This window comes from Protopterus annectens, chromosome 5.part0 (genome assembly GCF_019279795.1).
Source record: "Protopterus annectens isolate FY-2018-M chromosome 5.part0, PAN1.0, whole genome shotgun sequence".
Classification (NCBI taxonomy): domain Eukaryota; kingdom Metazoa; phylum Chordata; order Ceratodontiformes; family Protopteridae; genus Protopterus; species Protopterus annectens.
This window is the reverse complement of record NC_056735.1, coordinates 8,806,600-8,833,603: the sequence shown is the minus strand read 5'-3', so window position 1 is coordinate 8,833,603 and position 27,004 is coordinate 8,806,600. Positions and strand designations below refer to the sequence as shown.

General features: G+C 39.8%; 1 protein-coding gene across 1 annotated transcript in view; it reads left to right on the top strand.

Moving 5' to 3' along the window:
- TUBGCP5 (tubulin gamma complex associated protein 5) overlaps positions 1-27,004 on the top strand; it is a 1,009,385-nt gene that overhangs the window by 375,846 nt on the left and 606,535 nt on the right. Inside the window, exons 11-12 of the mRNA XM_044072063.1 lie at positions 2,926-3,128; positions 24,352-24,467. Coding sequence (XP_043927998.1) covers positions 2,926-3,128; positions 24,352-24,467 — 319 coding nt within the window. The remainder of the gene's footprint in view (positions 1-2,925; positions 3,129-24,351; positions 24,468-27,004) is intronic.

Here is a 27,004-nt window from a genome sequence, read left to right as displayed (position 1 = left end):
ACAGTCACCAAGGCCATAGATAAAGGGAAGGTAGTCCACACAGCCTACGTGGACCTCGCAAAAGCCTTCGACACAATACCCCACTCGGGCATCATAAATAAGCTCACCAGCTTAAATATCAACCTCTGTGTCACAAAATGGGTTGCAAACTGGCTCAGGGATAGAACCCACAGGGTCAGAATTGCAGGTTCCATGTCAGACTCTAAACCAGTTACAAGTGGCGTCCCACAAGGCTCCGTCCCGGGACCTCTCTTGTTCGGTATATATTTCTCTGAGGTACAGGCTAACACGGGAGGACTATGGCTGACCAAGTTCGCAGATGACTGCAAACTGGGTGCCATAATCAACTCGCTGACTGACACAAGCATCCTCCAAAAGGGTCTCACAGAGATGGATAACTGGTGCCAGAGCCATGGCCTAAAGCTAAATGCCAAAAAGTGCATAGTTATTCCCTTAAGTGCCCACAAATTACCACATAGGTGGTACTCCATTAAGTACGGAAGAAGTAATTAGGGATTTGGGGACCCACGTAGATGGCAATCTCTCCTTTGATAATCACATTGCCAAAGTGGTTAGAAAGACCTTCTATATAGCCCACCTTATCATGAAAGGGTTCACATCTAGATCAAGAGAGGTCATTGTGCCCCTGTACTCATCACTCATCAGGCCCATAATTGAATACAATGCCCCATTTGGGATGTACCTTACCTGACACCTGCAGCAACTGGAAAGACCCCAGAAGTACCTCACCAAGAGGATCAAGGGACTCAAACAGATGCCCTACGCATTTAGGGTTAAGAAACTACAGCTCTACTCAGTTGCTTACCGCCTACTCGGAGGCGATCTGTGCCTGACTTATAAAGCCTTGTCCAACCCAGAATTAATGGGCATGCTCCACCTCAGGAAATCCAAATCCCTTAGAGCTACACGGTCCAGGGACTTAAACCTCAGTACAGAAATAAATAAGACATGCTGGAGGGACAGATTCATATCCCAGTGGCTCCCCTCACTCTGAAACAAAATCCCAATCCATGTTAGGCAGAGCCCCTCAATGACCCTCTTCAAGAGAAATATTGACGAGTGGATAGGAGATCATAGGTTTACCCCTGGGATCTCTTCTGTGTCCCTACTAGACAGAGGCATAGTAAACTAACCTTAAAAGGGCTATATTCTGTGACCTACTATACAGATGCACAGTCAACTAATCTAAAAGGGTGGCGAAAGCCAGACACACTCTGGCTAGGCTTATAAATGCCCTAGGGCAGATAGCCTAGTATCAACCTATGAACCTCTGGGGTTTATACTCAGTTGTGAAACCCTTCTTCTGAAATTACATTGGGCCACTGTATTTGAGGTTTGTTATAACAGCATTAAAAGTTTCAACTCTAGCAATGCTGACATCAGTGGGCTGTCAAACATGTCCCTTTTGGAAATCTGTAAGGTTGGTGTATGGAAATCAGCTTATATTTTTGTCAGCCATTAGTCTTTGACTGCCTGTTTCCCAGCATGACCTTCCTTTGTGATTGCTGTTCTGTAGTTCATTTCCAGATTGTTTTGATAGCTCATCGACCTCACATTTGGTGGTTTGCAAAGAATGAAAGCACTTCTGAGTTTGTATTGATCTGTACAGAGTCGTATGGCAGATTCTCCTAGTCTTTGTATTCCTGTTCTGCTTCTGGCTGTAGATCTCTTCAGAAGATGAGTAGTAGCTGGATCCCCCACTTTCTTTCCCTTTATTTTACCCATTAAGTTATTGAACAAGAAGGAAGACACATGTCTGCCCCATACACCGGGAGAACCATGTGTTGTTATAGTCACTGCTAATATCTCACTTTCTGTACTGAGAGGCCTGTAAAGTTCTATACTAATGTTTTGATATTTTTTTTATGTAGACTTTCTGTTTTTAAATATTTCAGCCATGTTTTCTCTTTCAGTTTTAAAGAGCTTTAATTGTAAAATATTTTTACAAATTTCTTACTCTAAATTCCACTGTTCCTAGGTTCCCCTCTCACCTAAACCACAGCTTAATCTGATACTTGCTGGCTGTACATCTCTGTACATTCTAAGCCCCCACTTCCCGTAGCTACAACTCTGATTCCCCCATGTTTCCCTGAATTCATATGTTACAGTCATGCTCCACCACATGCTTAAGCCATACAAATTTTACCTTTTAAATATACACTAGGGTACATCTTATCTTGCTGTAGAAATGTCTCGTGTAAAAATTTAGTCCTAAGCTCTTTAATAATGAATTAGATAACTTGTAAATCATTTTGAGTATTCTTTGTAAAGATATGGAACAATTTCATTTGTATGTAATATTGTAAACTCTCTGCCATGAAATGAATATGTGACTTGTAAGTAATTTTCTACTGTATGCACCCTGGTTGTGGCTGAAATGGGTCCAACAGCCAGTCCACCAACCAAAAAAAGAAACACAAATAAAAGACATTCGACTACAATCTATACTGCTTATGAAACACAAATAAAAGACATTCAACTACAATCTATACTGCTTATGAAACACAAATAAAAGACATTCGAATACAATCTATACTGCTTATGAAACACAAATAAAAGACATTCAACTACAATCTATACTGCTTATGAAACACAAATAAAAGACATTCAACTACAATCTATACTGCTTATGAAACACAAATAAAAGACATTCGACTACAATCTATACTGCTTATGAAACACAAATAAAACATTCGACTACAATCTATACTGCTTATGAAACACAAATAAAAGACATTCAACTACAATCTATACTGCTTATGAAACACAAATAAAAGACATTCGACTACAATCTATACTGCTTATGAAACACAAATAAAAGACATTCGACTACAATCTATACTGCTTATGAAACACAAATAAAAGACATTCGACTGCAATCTGTACTGCTTATTTTTCTTTCAGATGAAACCGTCACTTTGGCTATTGTGCTTGACAGGCTAGCACCACGTCTGGCACAGCTGAAAATGCTGCACAAAATCTTCAGCACCGGAGTAGCAGAAGTCCCACCAGACACTCCAAATGTTGTCAGGGCTTCCCATCTGCTTAACACCCTCTACAAAGCTATCCTGGAATATGACAGCGTTGGAGAGGCTGCTGAACAAATGGTAAGTGCATAGGCTGCATTCAGGAGGAAGGATCATTTGGAAAGCAGTGCACTATAGTGCAGGTGGTGGGCAAAGTGGATGATTTCTAGATTACTGAAACTGGTGAATTTGTTACTTTATTTTTTATGATCTCATTCATTGGCTGTGGGTGTCATTTTGTCTGACTCATAGGTTCATAGTAGATTACTAGGCTGACGGCTCAGGAGCCCTTCCAAACCTAGCCATTATTACCCAGATTTACCCCTTTCTCCAAAGTATAGAAGCAGTTAGTGCAAGCGCTCACATACCACTCCATTACCTTTCTTTGGGTTCTCTTAAAGAGTACCAATACTGTGTTCTGTATGTGTACTATGGGTAGAACAGGCTAATCAGTGGACTTATTAAATGTTTGTGTGTGTTGTGCCAGTTGTTCATGGTCATTATCTGTATTCCTTCACAGAGACCACATAGCTTTCAAGGTTTTTTTAAAGTAATCCACTTGTGTAAATTTGAAATGGTTTCACAACAGAATTTCAGAACTAAGCAAAAAAGAAAAAAAAGAAAGATTGAAAAAAACAGGTAAAATGTGAAAATTATGATGGAGAAGCTTTGGTGAGAGAACAACGTGCATATTCTGTACATTTTTAACACATTATGCATCTTTTATTTAGCTAGAAGTAACAATTAGTGCAGTTTTTGTGTCATATGGTGCACATCATGTTAAAGCACTAATATGCAAGGCTCATGGGAAATGTGTTTGAAGGCATAGAACGGTTGCCCACGTGCAAGATAGTCATGGTCCTTTGATCAGTCGAACAATTCAGAGACTGAAATGCAGTCATTGCAGTCCAGAGGTTTCTATGCCAAAGGTGGTTTCAAGGATCCAGACACAGTGCAGACAGCAGTTACCTTGGGAGGACATTGCATTGGTCAGTAGTAAATGCACAACCTCCGGGGACCCTGGGCAAAGCCCATACACATCCAGACAATATTGCCATTGTTAAAATGCTTGTACATGAATGATGACAATGCTGTTTAAATAATGCACTGTTCAGTGTCTGACTGCATGTTTGTGTATTTGCTGTTACATGGGACACAGTACCAATTATGTTTATGGGCTGTAGCCCACTATATGTCAGCACTGGCTGAGTACACTTTCATGTACACAAGGATGTATTTGGCCACTGCCTGATTAATACTTTTGTTGCATTCATTTCCTGATACTGTCTGCATTCCCAATTATCTGTACTGGGCAGGATGTACCATAGCCAACAGTCCCATGACCAGACATTTGTATTCTGATTGAATGGCATTTGCTCCTTGGGAATCTGTAGAAGGTAGACTATATATTATGAAATGAGAGAGTTGCTGTTTATACAATGGATTGACTGGTGATTATTGTTAAGATATAAAGCTGTTATTCATGACTTTTAAATATGGTATCTTGTTAATAATGAACTATGGTATCTCGTTAACAGTGTGCTAACAGAGTTATTATGCACACAGAGAGTGCACTGGTAATTGCTGTTATAACAGAAAGCTTTTTGGACAGAAGCTGGTATTGCATATTTATTACCATGTGCAGATTATTTGAAATGGAAGCTGTTTGCATAAATTGACCTCATGGCCACATTTTAGTGTTGGTCAAGGAATGGTGGCAGATTATCTCCACCAGAAGGAAGTCTGTCTGTGTCAGAACTATACAATAGAGTAACTGCTGCCACGTAAACTTGGCAGAGATTTCTACCTGAAATACTTTATTGTCCTCATAAGAAAGTTTCTTATTTAATAAAGTGTCTAGTATTTTTTCAGTACATCTAAGCTCACATTGACAACTTTACCCCAAAATTGCATTTAGACAATTTTCAGTTTAGATTTCATGCAAAGAGCTGTTTTTAGCGAGGTTCAGGGTCGCTGTCTGCACTACATACAAATGAGCCATGGTGGACAAACTGGATGTCAAACTAAGAAATGTATCCAAATAGCTATACTTCAGTAGGCACATTTGGAAAGAACTGATGAGCATGTGAATTTGATAAAGAAAGGTTTTCAGGATGGTTCTTCAGTGGAACACCTGGGACAAAGGGAAAGAGGAGTACTTATATTAATTGCAAGAGGAGCTCTAATAGTGATAGAAGAGGGGGAAAAGATAATAATGGTAGATTTGTAGTACTAAAGGAGCACTAGCAAGGGAGGAGGATTACACTGGCATGCATTTACATTCCCCCTAAAACTGCTATTATGGAGATTAAAAAACTTCTGGGAGAAATAATCAGCTTTCAGCAGGGAATATTACCGGACTGGAAGTTGATTTGCAGCAGTGAGGATGTATCCAGGGGCCCAGAAGGGAAAAATATAACAATGAGGGTAGATTTTTGAACAACTTTATGAAAATATTTGGTATGGAAGATGTGAATTCAGTAGTAGGAGTTCGGAATGAATTTACATATTATTCCCCAAGATACAAAACCTAGGCTAGGCTTGACAGAAATTATATTTCACAGGAACATGTGTGTATTTAATTGAAAGTTTTGATACGTATCCAATAACTGTTTCGGATTACATGTCAATAATAACTAAAACAAAAATGCAAGGTAATGAAATAAAAATGAGACACTGGTGCTGTCCCACCTATGTGTTAAACAGAAAGGGATTTAAGGAATGGGTAGTGGAAATTGTTTGGGAGTTATTAGGAAATACATAAATTTCTTCTGAAAATATATCTAGGGAGCAGGATAAAATGAAACTGGAGTTCAAAAATAGGGTGGAAATAAAAGAAAAAGCGATATGGTTAAGAAGTGACAAGAGTTGTGTAGAAGGACTGAAAAAGGTTAAAGTATTGCAGAATGGGGGAATCTCACAGAAGAAAAAGAGGAGCAATTGCAAAGTGCCAAACAGAAGATAAGGGATTGCCTTGATAATTTGCATGACTTTACAAAGACTGTTAAGTAGCTGTTTCTTGATAACTCCAGATCATAAAAACTTTTAGCACAATGACTTAGGCAACAAAAGTAGAAAGGGCTGTCACCAAGCTTATGGAGTCTATAACAAAGAAAATAACAGAGCTGCTATAGAGGTACTAGAAATATTTAAAAAATGTTATTAAAATATGTATAAATCAGAGAAATATGGAAGTCAAGAACAGGTACAAATGGAAATGTTTATGGAACAATTAAATATGCCAAGTTTAGAGGTAGATGAGGCTCAATTACAAACAAGATAGGAGGAGATGAAATAAAATGGTGATCTATGACCACTCTACAGGAAAGGCCCCAAGAATCGATGGTATTCCTGTGGAAGTTCAGAAGCTAGGAGGGAAGAAACTGATACAGATCTGGAAGATTTTGTTTAACAGTATTTTAAAAGGAGGATAAGCAGCAACATCCTGGAAGAAAGTGGTGATGGCTGTAATACCTAAAGATAGGAAAGAGACCCATCAGATCCAGCTTCATATAGGCCCATTTTGATTCTAAACCATGATTATAAAGTATTTATGTCTATAATGGCTAAAAGAATGGCAAAGGTGTTGCCAAAATTGACAGATATGGATCAATGTGGTTTTATGGAGGGGAGGCAAATGTTTGGTAACATTAATAGAATAATAATGTAGCAAAGTAAATCCAATGGGACAGGTAAACGCTCAGGTTCACAGAAAAACGTTTAAAATCAGTAAATAAAGCCAGGAACTGAGCGACAGTGAGGAAGTCAAACGATGCAAAAATTAATTAAAATCTCCACTTTTAATACAAAAATATAAGACAGGATAAGCGCTTTTGCAAGTAGCTTCATCAGATCCATACAAAAATCCAAGTGTTAATTGCATGCTTATATACCTGCAGATGATGAATTATACTCATGGTTAATTAGCAAACAAGGTACTGCCCATCATTTTTAAAGATATAGATGATGTTTAAAATGATAGATAAAAATGAATATATAAAAGCTTCATAAAATGCATTGCTGAAAGATTAATAATGGCTAGGCATCAAATTACAAACATATTGATCAGAATATTGTGACGTCACAATGAAGTGGAGATTTTAATTAATTTTTGCATCGTTTGACTTCCTCACTGTCGCTCAGTTCCTGGCTTTATTTATCAATAGAATAATGATGATCCAGACAGAAGCAGAATGTAAGAAAATACCATTGTTGTTGGTGGGTCTTGATGTAGCGAAAGCATTTGCAGGGCAATTGAAGCATTTGCATTCCTTGATAAAATTATAAGGTTGATTAGGAGGATATATGAGGCATGGGAGGTATACATTAAAGTGGGTAGGTTTCTCTCTGATAAGTTATGTATGAGCAGAAGAATCAGGCAGGGTTGTCCTCTTTCCTCTTAGTTATTTGTGTTACATTTGGAACCACTGGCGAAGAAAATAAGGGACTTAGAAATTCGAGGATATAATTGGTATAGTAGTCAAGAAAAGCTGGCTTTATTTGCAGATATTTTATACCTGGTAAAAACAGAAAAGGATATTATAGTGTTGTGGAAGATTATGAGACAGTTTATACCCATATTTATGGGGACATGATAAAATGAGGTACTTAGGAGTATGGATTAGAAAGGATTGTGTTATAGCTGTTAGGAATATGTGGGAAGGGATTAAACAAAAGATAATACAAAAACTGAGAAATTGGAAGCTCTTGTTTATGGATATGGATAGCAAGATACAAGCAGTGAAAATGTTTCAGTCCCTTTAGTTTTATACACAGGTCAGGCATATTTTTGTCATCCAGAAGAGTAATTATGGATAGTAATTAAAATGTTAAAGGATTTTATCTGTGAGTGGAAGACAACAATAGTAAAGTGAGATAAGCTGATCCTTCCAATAAACAAGGTGGTTTTTGATTACCTGAGTTGAAGGGGTATTTCAGAGCTACACTGTTAATGTTCCTATACATAGCAAAAGCAGAAAGCAATAATTCAAAGTGGAAAGGGATGATGATGAAAAGGGGGAAGCTCAAGAAACAAGAAGAGACTTGGACTTTTGATGCAGATCCTTAAGGAGAATAACAATAATAATGCAGAATAGTATATTAATGCAGCAGAAGAAAGTATTCTAAGAACTAAGCCAATACAGGGATGGAGAAAGGAGATTCTGCTGATAGGGATGACTGCAATTAGGGATACAGACAGGCTGGAGGGGGGATGGAATTTACTGGTGAAAACTGGCAAAGGATGAAGGTATTGAAAGCAAATAATTAGAAAGGGAAAGGTAATAGAAGGGGAAGAGGTGAAGAATTTATTTTGAGTGCAGGTTAGAGATTGCCTTCCCTATCAAGGATTGATATCAGAGAATAGGCAAAGAGAAAGAAATAGGAGGATCCTAAGTGAAAAAATAGTACTGGTAGAGTTTTTAATAGCAATGTAATTAAAGTAGCCACAATGGATAGAGTTTTTAGAAGAATCTAGAACGGAAGCTGCTGTTGAAAAAGGGATAATTAGTAGGGCATATAAAATGTTGCATAACTGTAAGAATCAATCAGAGGAAATTAGAAAGGATTGGAAAGAGAGATTGGATAAGCAATTCACAAAGAAACAGTGGGGATATATGTGTGACTCCCAAATATACAACGAAGCCTAGAACATTTAGAAACTTTACTTGGAAGTGTTTGTATAGGTATTTTTGGTACTTGCGTATTATCGCAACCAGATTTTGTGTCGTCTTTTAACTTTGTTGATTTCTACTGAAACGGCATCACTGAAGTGTAATATGGAAGGGTACACTATCAGAAAGTCTGCCGGGATATCGGTGGTGGTTTTAAAAAATGTTAGGACTTATCATTTTTAAGATTTGTAGGAAGTGTCCTTTAAAGACGTCAAGTGTTGATTTCTGTGATTGCAGTGGTTACGTGTGTGTCTGTTGGTTCTGAAAGGAGTGTGGCAGTTAAGCGGATAATATTGCGCACAAGCGGAGTTTAAACAGCAGATTAGATGTTTGCTATTATTTTCTGTAGTGTTTTTGTAGTCTTAGGGTAGGTTTACCATTGAATCGGCTGTGAAAAGAATAGTAAAGGTTTTGAAAACAGATCTCTTTCCTTCACCGACTGGCAACATGTCAAAGGAATGCCTTGAAAGTGGAATGGGACTTGCTTAAACTGACACGAGATGCTGGCGGTAAAGGGGAAGCCTATTTTTCAACCCTTACTTTTCCGACTTCAGTTTTTTCAGCCGTTTCAATGATAAACCTTCATAAAACTACTAAAACATTACAGAAGACGTGTCTTACCTTCATAACACTATACTGCTACTGCTTGACCTAAACAGAAGCAGCCAGCATTGCCGCAAAAACCTGGTTGCGATAATACGTAAGTACCGTATTTTTATATCCCAAGTAGATTGAAAATAATTTTTCCTCAGATAGACAGCAAATGTTGGGGGGTGTTGGGGAAGAAAGAGGTAATTGGTAACATATTTTTTGGAGTGTAATAGGTTGGCAGACTTTAAAAATTCCCTGCTGACTGCTCAGTCAGAAATACTGGGTGAGGAAATTAGTGTAACTAAGGAAATTAATTTTTTGAGCTATTATACAGAACCTGAATTGCCCAGACATAATAAAGCCTTGCTGAGTCTAATTTTAGTGGCTTCCAAAAAAGCAATTACTGAAAAATGGAAATCAAAGTTTAAACCATCCATACTAGAAGTAGTGAATATAGTAACAGAGATAAAACAACTGGAAATTGAAACTTTAAAAAGGGAAGGAGCAGATTATATGAAAAAAAAAATGGGAATTGCGGGAACAATACATGCAGAATAATGTTTTGGAGGTGGAATGACGTTTAAAAGAGGGCAGAATTTGAATGAGCTATGTAATATTTGACAAGTGATGTATAATATTTTCAACTAAAAATATGTTGGTATGGTTTGTTTTTGTTTATATAAATGTATGATTCCCTATTATCATAATTGATAATTTTATAAAGATGTTTCTTGTTTAAAAAAAAAAGAAACTAATAAATGTGTCATTCAGAAACATTGCATGTCTCTCAGTTCAGGCTCAGTGTTTTCTAGCCTGTGAAGTGAACAGAGTACAAGAAACAGAATTGTGTTGTGTTCCTTCCAAGAATACACTGCACACCATGAGAAACAGGTGGCTTGGGAAGTACTAGACTGGTAGGGCATGCAACACTGTAGCACTGTATGCCCCACGTTACAATTCAGCAGGAACAAGACACTGGGCACTGTGGTGGTCTAATAGATATGATCCATCTAGTAGGGCTTATGGCAGGACTGCACTGTGTGCCCTGCATTATGATGCACAGTGTGCACTGCATATGGAACATATGATGAGCCTAACTGTAGTGCACCCTTGTATGCACTGCATTATGATACTACTCAGAGAAGAAGGTCTAGGGGCATGTGGAACATGTAGTACAGTTAGCAGTGCAGCACTCTTTATCCTGCATTGTGATACAGCATGAAGAAGATACTGTGTCAGGATGAAATGTATATGGAGCACACTAGAAGGCATATAGCAGTGCATCTCTGTATTACATTATAATTCAGCATGAGCAGTGCACTCTGGCAGGGTGTAGTGAGCGTGGAATATGTAGCAGCATTGCAGCAGTCTGTGCCCTGCATTGTTATACAGCATAAGCAAGACATTGTGGCAGGGTCCAGTGCATGTGGAGTTTATAGGAAGGCATACAGCAGTGCAGCTGTGTTTGCAGTACATTAAGATACTACATGAACATGGCACTCTGGATGTCTGTGTAGTGTGTATGGAATATGTAGTGGGGCATACAGCAGTTCAGCTCTCTTTTTGTCCCCTGATGACCAAAAACATTTTCTAAATGTCTTAACTGATTTGTCCACAAACAGAAACATATACAGCTGTTAACTGGAATACCTACACTACAAATGCCCAATGAGTCCTTGATGTGATAAATACCAATTCCCAGGAACAGGTAGTCAGCCTACTACTAAGAATCATAACATTCTAGGTCTTGTCCTAACCCGCATCGCCACCTCCTACACCAATCTTACTCTGTCTCCATCCCTGGCCAAATCTGTTAAAATCCAGTCATAATTCAGTCATCTTGTCTATTGACACTTAAACAATAATCTCACCACAGTAAACACCCTTAACTGTAGTAAAGCCCATCTACCAGAGCTGCAGCTACATCAGAAGATTGTTCGGATTATTTTCTGGGCATAGTACAGTCTTGAAGTTGATCTCTTCACAGACATAAAAAAGGGCTTCTCATTTTTTATGCCTTTTGGTCAGAGGTCACTTTTAGGAATTTTTTCCACTCCTCCCAACTCAGCTACTAGTGATACTATATTTACCTTTGAGGCCCTGTTTTAGGTCATTCATCTTCAGAACTGTGCTAAGATTAGTCTGGTGTATACAATGGATGTCACAAAACTGTGGCAAGACAACTTTTTCCACCCTTGATTTGGTACTACAGCAGCTTCTGTTATTCCTCCAAATCTAGCAGAGGAAATCTCAGAGGTACTAAAGACTGTGATAAGGATTTTGTTTGAGAAAAATGTTCTCTTCCTCCACATTCGCTGAATTTAGAAAACTACAGAAGATGTTTTGGGTGCCCATATGATTTGAACCTTTTGACCAATTATGCCTTGGTGGGGAAATGGATTTTAACCTGACATAAACTGTTTAGATGCTTATCAACAGAATTCTAAGTCTATAGCTTCCAGCAAGACATAGTCTTCTCCTTGTGAATTGAATTTCTTGCTGGGTATGCTTACCGACCTTTTGAGCCTGCTGCCTTGGTGAACCTAAAGATCATCGCCTGAAAAATGTTGAACTAACATTAGGAACCCTCCTTAGTGGGTTTGTTATTTGGTCTTTTTTAACATCTGCTTCACTTCGGAATTTTGTTTTCTAAAAAACTGGCTTGCCTGGAGGCATGCACACTATATTGACCGATATCATGATGTCAGACTCTGCTCTAGAGGAGCTTGCCTAGACTCCAGGCTTAGAAGTTCTATTCTGCTGCTTACACACTGGTTCTTGATCCTGGGTTTTGTATTGTGGAGTGTCCATGTTCAGTGCGTGAGACATTGGAGCCTTCTAAGTGTTTGTGTGGCTGCCATATTATGAGATAGTGCCAAAGATTTCACCTGACCCCCCCCCCCTTTACAGGCAGTACAGGGGAGAAGTTCCACTGTCCAGAGAATGGTGGCAGTCCAAGGTGCCCAATGCAGGGGTTAGAAGAATGGTCCTATACACAGTCCCATGTTTTTACTGGAACACTTGAAAAAAACTAAAGAAACAAATGGTAGGCAATATTTGAAGATAAGTGTATTTTCAAGATGGCCTCTTTGTTGTAGTCCATCATGTCTTTGTCTTCAGTTAGTGAGGACTCACATTTGCTCAAGTCCAATGCTTCATCAGTTGACAAGGGGCTTGGAAAAGTGTACACGTGGCAACCATATTAGGGGATATCTCCCAGTACCAACACCACCCATCTCTTCACCTACTTAATTGGGTGGAACAGGCCTGCAAGTAGCCTGATCCAAAGGAGTGTCCACTCGAGTCATCTGGCAGCTGCACACTGGTCGCATATGGAACTGAGAACTCTTTCTTCACAAAAGAAGAAGGTGGGCCAAGAGTGGCCCAAAATGAGGGTCACCATGTTCTCCATTTGCTAGGTTCCATGTTTCAGAATCTAGACTTTAGCCAGATTGAGGTTTGGAATGGCCTGTCATCATGGGTGTGGTAGTGCAGCCAAAGGGAACATGGTTTGATAATGGCATGGTATCTAGTGCAGCCTTCTCACATCTGCAAGGAGCATCAGCAGGCACAGCACCCTGACCCTTTGTGCCCACAAGATGCACATTTTGTCCCAAACATGTTGATTGTCTGTGAGGATATGCAATCTAGAGCCAGAGGGTAGGCATTTCCCTGTCTCTGCTTTCTTTGAGGATTGGAGAATCTACAGCCCATTATCTCATAGTTAAATGAAGGTAATAGAAATTTCGTTTCTTTCAGCTCCCCACTGGATGTCTCTTCATTTGGAAAAAAGCTTAAGCTCCTGAAGTCCACCATGAACCAGCATGTGCTTCCTGTTCCTTCTGCCCAGAAACACTTTAACGAGTAACTTGGGAAGACTGAGGAGCCTTTGGTCAATCCCCTGTGGAGACCATTATCAGAGATACTGTATACGCAAATTGGAAGCACCCGGAGTTTGCTGTTCTGGCTTCAAAGAAGATGTATGCCCTGCTTTTGCCCATAACTGATTAAAGTGAGATCCTGACCATGTATTCTGAAGTGGACACCTTAGTGAGATGTGTAGTCCAGCACAGGATACTTAGGATATATGATTTTGCCCACTTTGCTACCTGACAAAATAGTCTAAAGCAATGGACATGGAGGGCAACAAAGTGTTCTCTTTTAACACTCTGGGGATAGGCTTCTTAGCAGTATGTCTCACATGTCCAGACTCCAGTCTTTCTTAGTGAATAAGGTGCTGGAAAAGCTGTAAGCCATTCTTCAGATTTGGTTTAAGGAAGGAGTGGTCAAGACTCTGCATATTGCTACCAAAGTGGGCCACGATGTGGCTTGTTCTAATGCTAACTGTGCTGACATTTTGGCTAGGGATTCTAGTATATTATTGCACATGATGACAGAGAGAATTTTTCCTTAAAGAGATCTGTTGAGAGAAGTTGGGGGGATATTTTCAGTCAGCCTTCTCAGAACTGGTGTGTAATCTGCTGGAAAGAAGGCAGGCCCTTGGCACTGTGGCGGACATTTAGGAACCCCTTCTTGACCCACATTCTTTTTCTTGTTCTAGTTCTAATCAGCCACCAAGAAGAAAAAAACTTGCGGATAGACTGAGGGGCTCCCTTAATCATGAAGCAGTCCTGTCTCCAGGTGTTGCCAGTTGAGTCACCACTGAGGGCAACTCCACTGGTCCAGCAGTTGCAGTTCTGACTGTCCTCTGCATGTGTTCCAAGGAGATCAGTTTTTAGAGCCTTCTCATTTGCTTGAAGAGCCTTCGGTAAAGATTACTGGGTTTCCAAAGTGACCATGGATGACCACATTTTAGGACTCTAAGGGTGCTTCCCCAGAAAGTGCTTTGTTGAGACAGCAAACCATCTCTGCAGAGCTGTTGGGGCAGGCCCATATTCTTCACAAGGGCAGTAGAAGCTATTTCTCTTTCAGAATAAGGATGAAGATTCTACTCTGGCATTGTTTTGCTTTCAGTAGGGATGGACATGTTCCATCTCATCAGTGACCTCAGCAGCTTTACTGACCACATGTGGTACTTCTAGCCCTGATTGTTGTCTCTCCAGGGATCTTATCCCTGCTGCTGGTGGGCGCTTGAATGATATTGCTGGCCATATGGATGCCTTTTAGCACAAAATTGCCTAGAGTCTACACAGAAGGCTTCCTGAATTCCCTTTAAAGGAGGAATCTCTTTTAATAGAGTGTTGCTATTTATCTTTTTTATGCTCCATGAACATTTATCAAGATGTGACATTAATCGGGATGTTTGCTGTAGTAGCAGAGATCTTGCAGAAGAAGGAACTCCATGCATTCCTCTGCCTTGATGACTAGCTCCTGGTGATGCAGTTATAGGACTTTCTCATGGTGTCCCTGGAGTGGACACTCCTATAGCTGTAATCCTTGGAGGTGACCTTAAACTGAAAAGAGCTCTCCCTGATACCATCTCAAAGGATTGTTTTCATTGGCTTGCAGTTGGACACACTCCAGTTTTGTTTGTTTGTTCCTGATAATGGCCAGAAGTTCATGGTCTTGGCAGCCTTGGGGGTAACATAGTAAAAAAGCCTAGTTCTCTGGCAGAGAAGACTGTAGGTTTAAGGCTCTGAGGTCAATGGTCGTGCAGTAATCCCTCTTAATATAAGTCAAGTTAGACCTCCACAGTTGGGTATAACAACCAGAACCCCCTTTGGACCTGGCTTCTGCTGTAGAACCTCTGATCCATTAGGATCTTCAGATTGTGATGTCAGGGGTGACTAACAATGCCAGGAAGCCTTCATTCACAAAGTGAAAAAAATTTTGTGTCACTTAGCGAAGAATGATTGGCCTCCACATTCATTCAGCATGCTGATGCTTCTGATTTACTTCAGGAACCCATGTGGTGTGGATTTCTCAGAATTCAGGGAGCTGACTGTGAATGTCATGTCTTCTTTTTCTTTTGGCTGCTTTTGTTAGGGGTCGCCACAGTGGATCATCTGTTTCCATTTCTTCCTGTCCTCAGCATCTTGCTGTATCACACCAACCACCTGCATGTCCTCTCTTACCACATCCATAAACCTTATCTTAGGCCTTCCTCTTTTCCTCTTACCTGGCAGCTGCATCCTTAGCACCCTTCTCCCAGTATACCCAGCATCTCTCCTCAGCACATGTCCACACCAACCCAATCTCGCCTCTCTGGCTTTGTCTCCAAACCATCCAACCTGAGCTGACACTCTAATATACCGTTTCTAATCTTGTCCATCCTCGTCACACCTAATGCAAATCTTAACATCTTTAATTCTGTCATCTCCTGCTCTGACTCCTGTCTTTTCATCAGTGTCACTGCCTCCAGCACATGTAACATAGCTGGTCTCATTGCCATCTTGTAGACCTTCCCTTTCACTCTTACTAGTACTCGTCTGTCACAAATCACTCCTGACACTCTTCTCCACCCACTTCACCCTGCCTGCACACTCTTCTTCACCACCTTCCACACTCACCATTACTCTGAGCTGTTGATCCCAAGTATTTAAACACCTTCGCTAACTCTACTCCCTGCATCCTCACCATTCCTCTGTCCTCCCTCTCATTCACACACATATATTCTGTCTTAGTCTTGCTGACCTTCATTCCTCTCCTCTCTAGGGCATATCTCCACCTCTCCAGGGTCTCCTCAACCTGTTCCGTACTCTCACTACAGATCACAATGTCATCCGCAAATATCATAGTCCACGGGGACTCCTGTCTGATCTCATCTGTCAGCCTGTCCATCACCAGTGCAAATAAGAAAGGGCTGAGAGCTGATCCTTGATGTAATCCCACCTCCACCTTAAATGCATCCATCACTCCTAGTGCAGACCTCACCACTGTCACACTACCCTTGTACATATCCTGTACCACTCTTACATACTTCTCTGCCACTCCTGACTTCCTCATACAATCCAACAACTCCTGTCTAGGCACCCTGTCATATGCTTTCTCTTAGTCCATAAAATAACTGTGAATGTCATGTAAGGGCAATAAAAACACAGCCCTGAGTTGGTATTGCCCTGTTCCCACGGATGAATTAAACTCATAGTGCCACCTTGATTCAGAGACCAGTAACTAATCTGTACTGTTATTCCCCAAGAGACTTTAAAATAAAATCTGCATTAGAGGTAATAAATAGACACTTGTGATCAACTCCTTGCTTGTCTCTTCATAGTTTGTTGTTAGCATCACTGTTCTGTTTGTCTTAAAGATGTTCTCTAACAGATATGTTTAACATTACCTTTATCCTTGCCACATAAAATTCATTGCAAATGCAAAAGGTCACATAGATTAAACCATATGACTTGCAGTTGCCATAATTAGTGACACACATGAATGGATGAATGCGATTCTCACTGTCCCTACCTACCATCCAGTGAAACCGCAGCCAAGGGAACGGGCTTGGCAGAATCATTGGGGAAAGAAGACCCTGTTTAGCTTATCTCTAGTATGGCTTTTACTTTTCCTGTATCTGGATATGTGAATTTGTCCTTACATGCATACATTTGCAAGTAATATGTGAGTAATATTAAAAAGTAAATTTTTTATTAAAAAGCACCTTTTGACCTTCTAGAGCTAGTTCGACTGGAAATGTGAGCATTATTCGTATTAGTAATTTTAAATTCCATCCTCTCCTATACAAAAAATAAAGCCCATCCTGTTAGCAACCCTGCTGTTCTTTAAAACCTAGTACATGTTCTTTATTATATTCCTAGCAGCTCTTCTAGAATGTGACTGTTCCGATATAAATTGTACATCCGTATATGTGAGTTTAAAACACATGGATCAATAACTTCGCTAGTCTGAATATATTATTCTGCTTTCCCTTGTATGGAACTGCTCACAAACAACAATTATAGCTTTCACTTTATCTTTTGATAATTCCTATCAAGAAAATGATCCTTCATCTTATCAAATGTATTTGTCATTGCATTAAAATTGGATGCATTGCACACTACCACTCACACTTTTGCTTTAGGAACATTGTGTTTTAATATGTTTTGGATGGGTGCTGTTGTAAGATAGCAAACTACTGACAGCAACCATTTTTTTTTAAATGATCTGGCTCCAGTATGATCCTCAGACTTCATATATTAGCATGTCTAAGAATGCTTTGGAATCACTTGTAGACTTCCTTTTTTAACCAAGGCAGCACAGAAGTCAACCGGAATATCTGGAAATTCATGCCAACATTTTAAGCTCCTTGATCAAATTAAGCTCCTGATCAGATAGTCTCAATGTGCTGTGGGAAAAAAATGAATATTTTAATGAAATGCTCAATTAAATAAACCAAAATGTTCTTTGTAGGCAAGTTACCTACATAATATGATGTACAGCTTGGGGAGTACCCATGGTTGTATCCAGTAACTGGAAATGATAGCGTTACCAAAAAGTAGTAGCAAAATGAGTAACCATTCAAAATGCAGGACCCTCCGAAATGCCGAGTCTGAATGGCCTAAAGATCGGACTTACATGCACTAAGTCTGAGATGCCATATCTCAGATTATTCCCTTTTCTCAGGGAACAGCAATCTTGGAGTTGTTATATATATGTTCATGGGGTGCAGTAGGGCTTCTCCCTAACAACAAGTAGTTTTAAGGAAAAGAGCAATTTTCAAAATTTGCTCTTCTTCTGTGTTTTTGGTGTTTTTTTTGTTTGTTTTTTTTTTGTTTGTTTTCCGGCTTGTGTGCACTTGACATTTTGAGTGCTGACATTTCAATAGGGGGCCAGGAGAACGTGATGAGTGTTTCAGTTTCATGATGGCTAAACACTGTATATTGCTCCAGGAGCCACCCTTTGGCGATAACACCTTCATCATGTCTGATGCCAGAACATAGCAAATTGATAACTGTGATGATAAGTATCTCTTTGTTCTTAACTGCATCACCTAATAAAAGTTATAGAAAAAAAGTGCTCAGTGTCTCATATGTACATTTTGATACCCTTTGTGGTTGCTGTAACAGCAAGCTAGGAAAAAGGAAAAAAAAGCAAATTATACAATGCCTACCCTAAAAACGTGCACGCTGATTGGCCAGCCCAACCAGCGTGCCCGTGGTAAATCCTTCAATATACTAACGGAAAAAGGTCCGGTCGCCCGGACTTTTTCCGTTAGTATAAACTGTTCGCTATGTTAAAAGAGTTTAACATAGCGACAGATTTAAAAGCAACGGAGATCTCCGTTGCTTTTTAAAGCTGTCTCGCTATGTTAAACTCCTTTAACATAGCGACACAGTAAAAAGCAACGGAGATCTTGCGATCTCCGTTGCTTTTTTTTAAACTTGTCTCGCTGTGTTAAATGAGTTTAACATAGCGAGACAGCTTTAAAATAAGCAACGGAGATCTCCGTTGCTTATTTTAAAGCTGTCTCGCTATGTTAAACCCATTTAACACAGCGAGACAGTAAAAAGCAACGGAGAACTTGCGTTCTCCGTTGCTTTTGCCCACAGCTCTGATGTACTGCGTAGGCATGCGCAGTACATCAGAACTGCCGTGAACACCAGACAGGTGCGGAAGGGCAGCAAAGAGGCATTATACAATGCCATTATTTAAGAAAAGTAATTATTTCTTTTCTTAAATAATGGCATTAATATAACAATAACCACTTCTGGGTGTGGGTAATGCTGGATTTACCCACGGTTGTCTTTGTTTGGTCCCTCGGGCTTCGCCCTCGGGACCAAACCACGCCAACCGTGGGTAAATCCAGCATTACCCACACCCAGGCGTGGGTTATTGCTATATTACAACATGCTTAAGCATATGACCTTTCAGAAATTATAAGATGGAACGGAGTTGTGATCATATTTGTGAATTTTCAGAATGCTGAAGAACACCATGCAGCATGTGGTTTTCATCTTAAGTTGTCTGTACAACTCAGTATGTCATATACGTAGGATCAAAACAATCATTCAGAAGGATTTTATGAGTTCAGTCACTCATACATGCTTTTCAGAGTTACTTTATGGTATAAAAAATATGTTGGATAGAGTGGATGTTAAGTGTTGAATATAGTAACACTTGGGTAATAGCACTGTAGCTGTACCTTTATTTCCATGACAGATTCTGGTATCTGTATTGAATAGCAATTCAGTCAGCAACATCCTGTTTCCAGCTTAGATGGAGTAAAAAAAATGATAAAACTTTATTCTTTAATTGGTTGTTTTCAGTTCATTGTCTCAAGTTTCCAAGCATAAAGTTACTCTTGGATGGATGTTTAAAAGACATGAATTCCAAATAAGCTATAAAATCTGTATGCATAGTCCTTGAGAGAGCTTACGTTGTAAATTAATGAAATGAAAAAATTGATGTAAGCCTATATAAGTCAGTAATGTTCACTTCAGATTCAGGCACAAAGTTCATGTTTAGATAGTATCATTCACTTAAAAATGTGAAAGTCTTGTAACAGATGGGAATGAATGGATGGTACCTGTAATTTGTACTTGCGTACTTATGTTTCTTTCTCCTGCTGGCTGTTCTTCATTATCATTTCATCATCCTGCTTGTCCATTTCCTCCTTTGAGAGCTTTTGTGTAGGTTGCCAACTGCTTACTTCCAATTTCTGAAAAGGTTTGGGTATTATCAAACTAGATGGTTAAGTATTTGTAATTAAAGGGGCCCTCCTCTTCAGTGAGAGTTAGAAGGATTATCAGAAATTACAATGGATGCTTTACCAGATTGTGCCTTCTCCTCTTCAGTAATGTCATCAGTACTAGAAGCACCGTTTTAGGCAGTACTGTATGAAAAAAACTCTTTCTTTCTGCCTAGCATGCTATTCTATTTTTATTTAAAAATTGTCACAGCCATATAATCATTTGTATCTCATTTAAACTTTAAATTTTTATTAGGTTTAAGTTTGTTATCTTTATCCCTTGCACTGTCATCAAAGATTTCATAACACCTCTTGAAACCTTTATGCTATAAATATCTTCTAACTTGCTGCTCTAAACTGTGATTCCATGACTCAGAAGTATGAAACTCAGACTACAACCCAGGTGACACGATTGAAGAGAACCCTGGGTACAGATGGAGCTAGCTAGGGGAGATGGAAATTAATCATTCAGTGCCTCTGCATGCTCATACTAGGGGTAGGGAGATGGTATCTTCCACCATGGCATGCCAGAAGGTATCCAGCCTGATGTAGGTCAGGGTATGAAACCTTGTGTAAGAGCCAGGCATACAGTCTTTGTGACAGATAGGACAGTAGCTGAAATCACCATGAGTGGAAGCTTGTACACATCAAAGGGTTAGGTAGAAAAACCATGATGGCTGCCTGGATGATGGTCTGTTATAACCAGCTGTTGCCCCTGGGAACCAAATGGGCCAACTGAGTCACAGGAGAGTTGCTGTTGTCTAAAACCATAGAATAAAAACAGATTAAAATAAATAAACTTAACTTTTGTCTTAATTTGTTTTTCTTCTACCTCTCTAAAATCAGTAAGCAGTTCCTAAAAGAAATAATTATGTTTACATTCATTTCATACCCTTTCTTATGTAAGTTAATATTGTCTGCCTCAAAGGTTGATTGTCAGCATACTCGCAAACCTCTGTGAACTCGGTTTGCTTGAATGCATGTCTGAAATTTTGCAGTTCATTTGGACAGTTTGCATTGATGCTTCAGTTTTGGCCAACATTATGTTAACCCACTCTAGTCAAGAAATAATTTCTCAACTTCATGTTAATCGATACAGCTGCTAGCACTGAATTTACTGCATCGGGATCAGTCCACACTCTGGGGAACACCTAGTTAAAGTCCATATCTTCATCATTCACAAGCAGAGATGGGTTACTATAAAACTAAAAAAAAGATATGGCTCAGACGTTGATGGTATGTTATCAGATAGGTAAAATAAAAGCATGGCAACACCAAATCTACTGCTTAAAACTTTAATCACTGATGTACAGGTAAATATAACAATATTATGAGCTTTTAGAGAAATGTGTCCTTCAGTTCACAAACGTCAGAAATTAAAAAGCTCGACACAGCATTTCTGTATATTAAAACTACACCACATGATTAGATAACAAATGTCTGTTTATTTTTGTACGCATTTGTACAATCACCTGAAGCAGGCCTCAACATTTCACTTTTTTACCTCTTTTTTTTTTCTTTTTTCTTTTCTGTACCATTGGCCATGCTTTGATGTAGCTGCCTTTATGCCAGTTATGTATGTCTAGTCAGTGTGGCTGGCTTCTCCAAGGCATTGTGCAAACGTTGTTGTGTGCTGTCATGTCCAAAAACATATTTCCCACTTTTGTTGGCAGGGTCATAGCTGAATGGCGGTATAATGCTTAACAGTGTGGGTGGAGACTTCAGTCAGTAGGGACTATGGCTTAACTGGATGCAACAAAACCTTATATATATATACCTGAGTTTGATATCATCTTTGCCTACTGTGTGATTCTGAATTATTTTCCATGTCACTGCTGAAATGAGGTGCTTATTTGCAGTTTATCTCAGCAAAATTACTTCTTTTGTCCCTTCCTTCTGTTGTTAGCAAATTTACTTCTTTTCTTCCTTGTTTTTGATGTTTTTTCTTTCTCTGCAACATTTCATTATGTTCATAGGTAGGTACTAGTCTGTCGGCCCAAGGGCCTACGTAAGCCTAGCCAACAACATTCCATGGCTTACGCCACCCAAGAAGGTTACTTTCCTGTGCCCCTGCCGAGCAGAGACACAGGAGTGATCCCCGGGGTGTATTTCCTATTTCCCATCCACTCATCAAGATTTTTCTTGAAGAGTGCTAATGAAGGACTTTGCTTGACATAGATGGGTAGCCTGTTCCAGAGTATAGGAAGTCTCTGGGACAGGAATCTATCCCTGCAGCATGTCCTGTTTATTGTGGTGACAAGGTTTAGATCCCTAGAGCGTGTGTAGCTCAGAGAGATTGGGATTTCTTTAGGTGTAGCATGTCCAACAGCTCTGGGTTTGACCTAGCTTTTTATGTTAGGCAGAGATCACCTCGGAGTAGGCGATATGCTATGGAGTAAAGCTGGAGTTTTTTGAGGCGGTCAGTGTAGGGCATTTGTTTGAGGCCAGTAATCCTCTTTGTGAGGTACTTCTGTTGCCTTTCCAGCTGCTGCAGATGACTTGTGAGGTACATTTCAAAAGGGGCATTGTACTCTATAATGGGTCTAATGAGTGTCGAGTAGAGGGGAACAATGACCTCTTTTTCCTGGATTAGAACCCTTTTATGATGAGGTGTGCCACGTAGAAGGGCTTCCTGACTACTGTGACGATGTGACTGTCAAAGGAGAGACTACTGTCCACCTGGGTCCCAAGGTGTCTTATCACACATTCGGTGTTAAGTAGATTGCTGCCTATGTGGTAGTTCATGGGTACAGAGTTTTTACCAAAGGGGATGACACTGCACTTTTTGGCATTGAGCTTGAGGCCATGACTGTGACACCAGGCATTTGTCTCTGAGGCCCTTCTGTAGGATGTCCACATCATTTGGGGATTTGACTATGGCTCCTAGTTTGCAGTAATCTGTGAACTTTGTTAGCCAGAGGCTTTCTGTGTTAGCCTGTACTTCAGAGAAGTAGATACCAAACAGGAGAGGTCCCAGGACGGAACCCTGTGGTATTCCACTTGTCACTGCTTTGAGGTCAGATTTGGAGTCTGCATCTTTTACAGTGTGGGTTCTGTCAGTGAGCCAGTTGGCAACCCATCTTGTGACATAGGGATTTGTACCTAGTTTAGTGAGTTTAGCTATAATTCCAGAATGGGGGATGGTGTCGAAAGCCTTGGCGAGGTCAAGATAGGCTGTGTGAACCACCTTAGCCTCATCCACGGCTTTGGTTCAGGTGATCAGGTTCAGGAGGCATGATCTGCATTTCACAAACCCGAACAACTGGGTGGGATCCAGAGTTTGGAGGTTACCAGTGTCTTTGTTTATGAGTTCCAGTTCCATGGCCTTGCAGACCAGGCTCGTCAGGCTAATAGGGCGATAGTTCCCAGGATCAGTGGTGGCTCCCCCTTTGTGGAGTGGGATAACTGTTGCTGTGCGCCATTCAGTGGGCACAAAGCCTGATGTGAGGCTTTTATTGAACATGAGGCTTAAGTGGGGAGCCAGTTTGTTCTGAAGTTCGTGTAAAACGCAGCCTGGGATGTTGTCCGGTCCCATAGATGCTGTGTTTTTGGCTTTAGAGAGTGCAGCTTTTACTTGCATAGTTGTGATTACAGGGACTCTGCATTCTTCCTGTATAGATATGGGCCCTTTAGGGGTTGAGAGGGAGGTAAAGTTAGCACTGAACCTATCTGCCGGGATGTTGGCAATATCAGTTGGTTCTGTAATTTTCATACCTTTGTCCTGTAACTCAGATCAGATCTGGGTGTTGCCATCTAGATTCTTGACATAGCTATTGAATGATTTGTGGTTGTCCTTGGATTTAGTGGCGATTTAGTTTTCATAGCTAGCTTTGGAGGATCTTATAAGGGATCTCAGCTTCTTACTGAGGCTGACCAGGGAGCTCCTCCATTCATGGGATTTTACTCTCCTTTGCAACAGTTTCTTCCTTCTGTTGTACAGTTCGTTTAATGCAGGGGACCACCAGATTGGCTTCCTTTTTTTGGAGGATAGCGTCTTGGTTCTGTTTGGGATAGCACGATCCATGCACTCATGTAAGTGCTTATAGAGTGCATTTGTGTAGGATTCAACAGTTGTAACTGTATTGTCCATCTGCATGGGTGTCATGAAGTTCACTACTTCTGTCTTAAGAAGCATGAAACATGTTGTCCTCTGAAGTGAAGAGACATTGTCACAGTTTTCTACATACTTTCACACAAGACACCGCAGTCATAAAATACATTTATCTTCCCTCTCAGAGCTTGGAAATGGTACATTTTATATTGCCGTTGTGATTCTACCAGCTGAGAGTAAGTGGACATGTGAATAAGTCTGGAGTAATCATTTGTTTAGAAATAAAACCAATTGTTGACACCACAGTCAGGTTTAAGCTTTATTTTTCATTAATTAAGGAAGTTTTAGATATATGCTGCATTTATTATTAGAATTAACATTGACTACTTCCGTTATTCTTTCTAGGTCTCCCTTCTTTTTTCTCTTTGGATTGACACAGTAAGGCCTTATTTGCAGATAGTGGATGAGTGGATAGTTCATGGCAACTTGTTTGATCCAGCCAAAGAATTTATTATTCAGAGGTAAGCACAGCATTGGCTGATACATGCAGCACTTGTTGGCATGCATTTGGATGTAGGTTTAATATGCTGCTAGTATGATTTTCCATGAAATACTGTTTTGCAGCTCATTTTTCAAGGCCTACGTGAACTTTTTGTGGCCCATTTATTCATGGACCAAAGGCAAGTAACATAAATAAGCAGAAAAAATGTACTGTAAGTGTTTTCTGCAGTGGGACAAGTTCCAGTGCACCTGTAAACCACGCCCACTTATACATACCAACTCCAAGATCACACCAACTCGGAAAAAAGGGAATATTTCAATTATTCCAATTCCCAAAGGAAGCAGCCTCTAGGTTACATTATACATAGAAAGTACATGATCCTCCCAGTAATTCTATAAAAATACTAATAAAACATACTCTTACAATAAAATAAATGAACACCACTAGACAAAAAACAGTGCTGATATTTTATTACGGCTTAATATGCATAACCAAGCCACATAGGGTCTATATCATGAGATAGAATACTAAAAATGTCGACTTACCTTTCATCGACACGGAAATGTCGAAGTCGAAAGAAATCAGTTGGCCGTTCTGTTATGTCTGCCCTTTCCCCCGACTGTAGTGCGATCTCAGAGTTAGAATATTTAGTTAGGGGGGTACAGCCCCCCACATTGGGGGGGTGTAGGGGCAGAGCCCCCCACTTAAAAGTGTTTATTTTTATGTGGTGTTCATTCTTGGCCTACCGATTTCTTTCCCTTGGAAAGAAATTGGTGATTTGGCCGTTCAATGAAGTGCAGTTTCAACATTTCCGTGTTGATGAAAGGTATGTTGAGATTTTCATTATTCGATCTGATGATATAGACCCGCCACATAAGTCATTAAAATGTACCCACTTTGTAAGTGCAGTAAGGCATTCCAGGCTGTCTTTTGAAGGAGGCATTAAATGAATGTCGCATTTGCCTGAGTCAGAAGCAACTTAGGTGGACATTAGAAGATCCCATGGCACATAACAAGGAAGGATTTTGAGCATTTTTATTTAAAACTGTACAAAATGTATATGTAATGTAGAAGCACAATTCATCCACCTTTTTATAAAACCAAAGCATCAAAACGAGATCACTACTTTTTTAAAAATATTCACTCCTTTTCAAATAATTTCCCTTGCTGGTTGTAAGAATTTAATGTTTGGTTATTAAGTGGACTTTTATAAATTTCTCTACTGTCCCATGTGTTATTATAGAACAAAACCTCCTTAACTGAATTTTCCAAAAGGAAAAAAAATCATTCTATCCAATTTCTTTGCAATTTCATGTAAATCTCTAAAATAAGACCCATTAAGTATAATATTCAAGTTAGTCTTAGACCAGCCATCTACTTGGTAGCCTTTATATTCAAGGATATCCCCCAACCTTGATTTCTTGTAGTAGAATATGACTGTTTCCTTGCCAGCACTGTAGCTGTGGAATACATAGGACTGCTGCTTGTGTTTATACCGAATTAACTCTTTAATAGGTTCCCAGTCCGCATTCAAGGACCGTATGTGTGATCCTCACAACCATAAGAATTTCTGTGGTTATAGGCAAATATATACTAAACCCAAAAAAGTGCAGTTGTGTAAGTTGAACTTACCATAAAAGTAGATTTTCGAATGATCACTGCTGCACTAGCCTTAGCTATATGGGTTATATTTTCCCAAGGGTATAATAGTCAGCCAGCTTCCAAAGCTTAAGGGTGCTTTTCAAGTGCTTAAAATGTCAAGCAGCTTTAGCTAAGCTGATTAAAAGACATGTTTGGGTGCAAAGCCATTTACAGCTTTCCTGCCAGCAGAGAGAGAGGACGGCCAAGCCCTGAAAAGACGATGCTAGAAGCAATAAAAACTTAATGTCCACACACTGACATAAAAATACACCAAAAACAAAGGGGATGGAGGGAGTAAGTGGCTACTGATCATTTAAACATCTACTTTTACATTAAGTTCAGTTTATACAACTGTACTATATTCTTCACATTGATTACTGCTGCAGTAGGCTTAGCTATATGGGTGGATTACCAGAACTAACAATATTTGGGAGGTGGAAGGAGAAGGGTCCAGGAGCCCCTGAAGAATAGACCTAGCAAAGCATGATCTGGACCTAGAGAAGGAGTTCACCTTATAGTACTTTGTAAAAGTATGTACAAAGAACCAAGTAGCAGATTCTAGAATACTTCTAGAATCGATCCCTTTCCAAAAAGCCATAGAAGAAGCCAAGGTCCTTGTAGAATAGACCTTGACCTTGTCTGGAATAAATTTGTCAGGGTGAGTGTAACAAAAGATAATAGTCTTAGACAACCATTTAGAAATAGTCTATTTTGACACAGGTTGTTCCTTCTTACCGTCACAAGAAATGAACAATTGATCTGATGATCTGAAAGATTTAGTTCTTCCAAGATAGTTGCCTGAGTTGTCTGTGGACATCCAAGGTATGGAGTATCCTTTCTCCCCCATTTTAGGTTCAGGAAAGAAAACAGGGAAATGGATAGTTTGGCTTAAAGTTAATTCTGATACCACTTTAC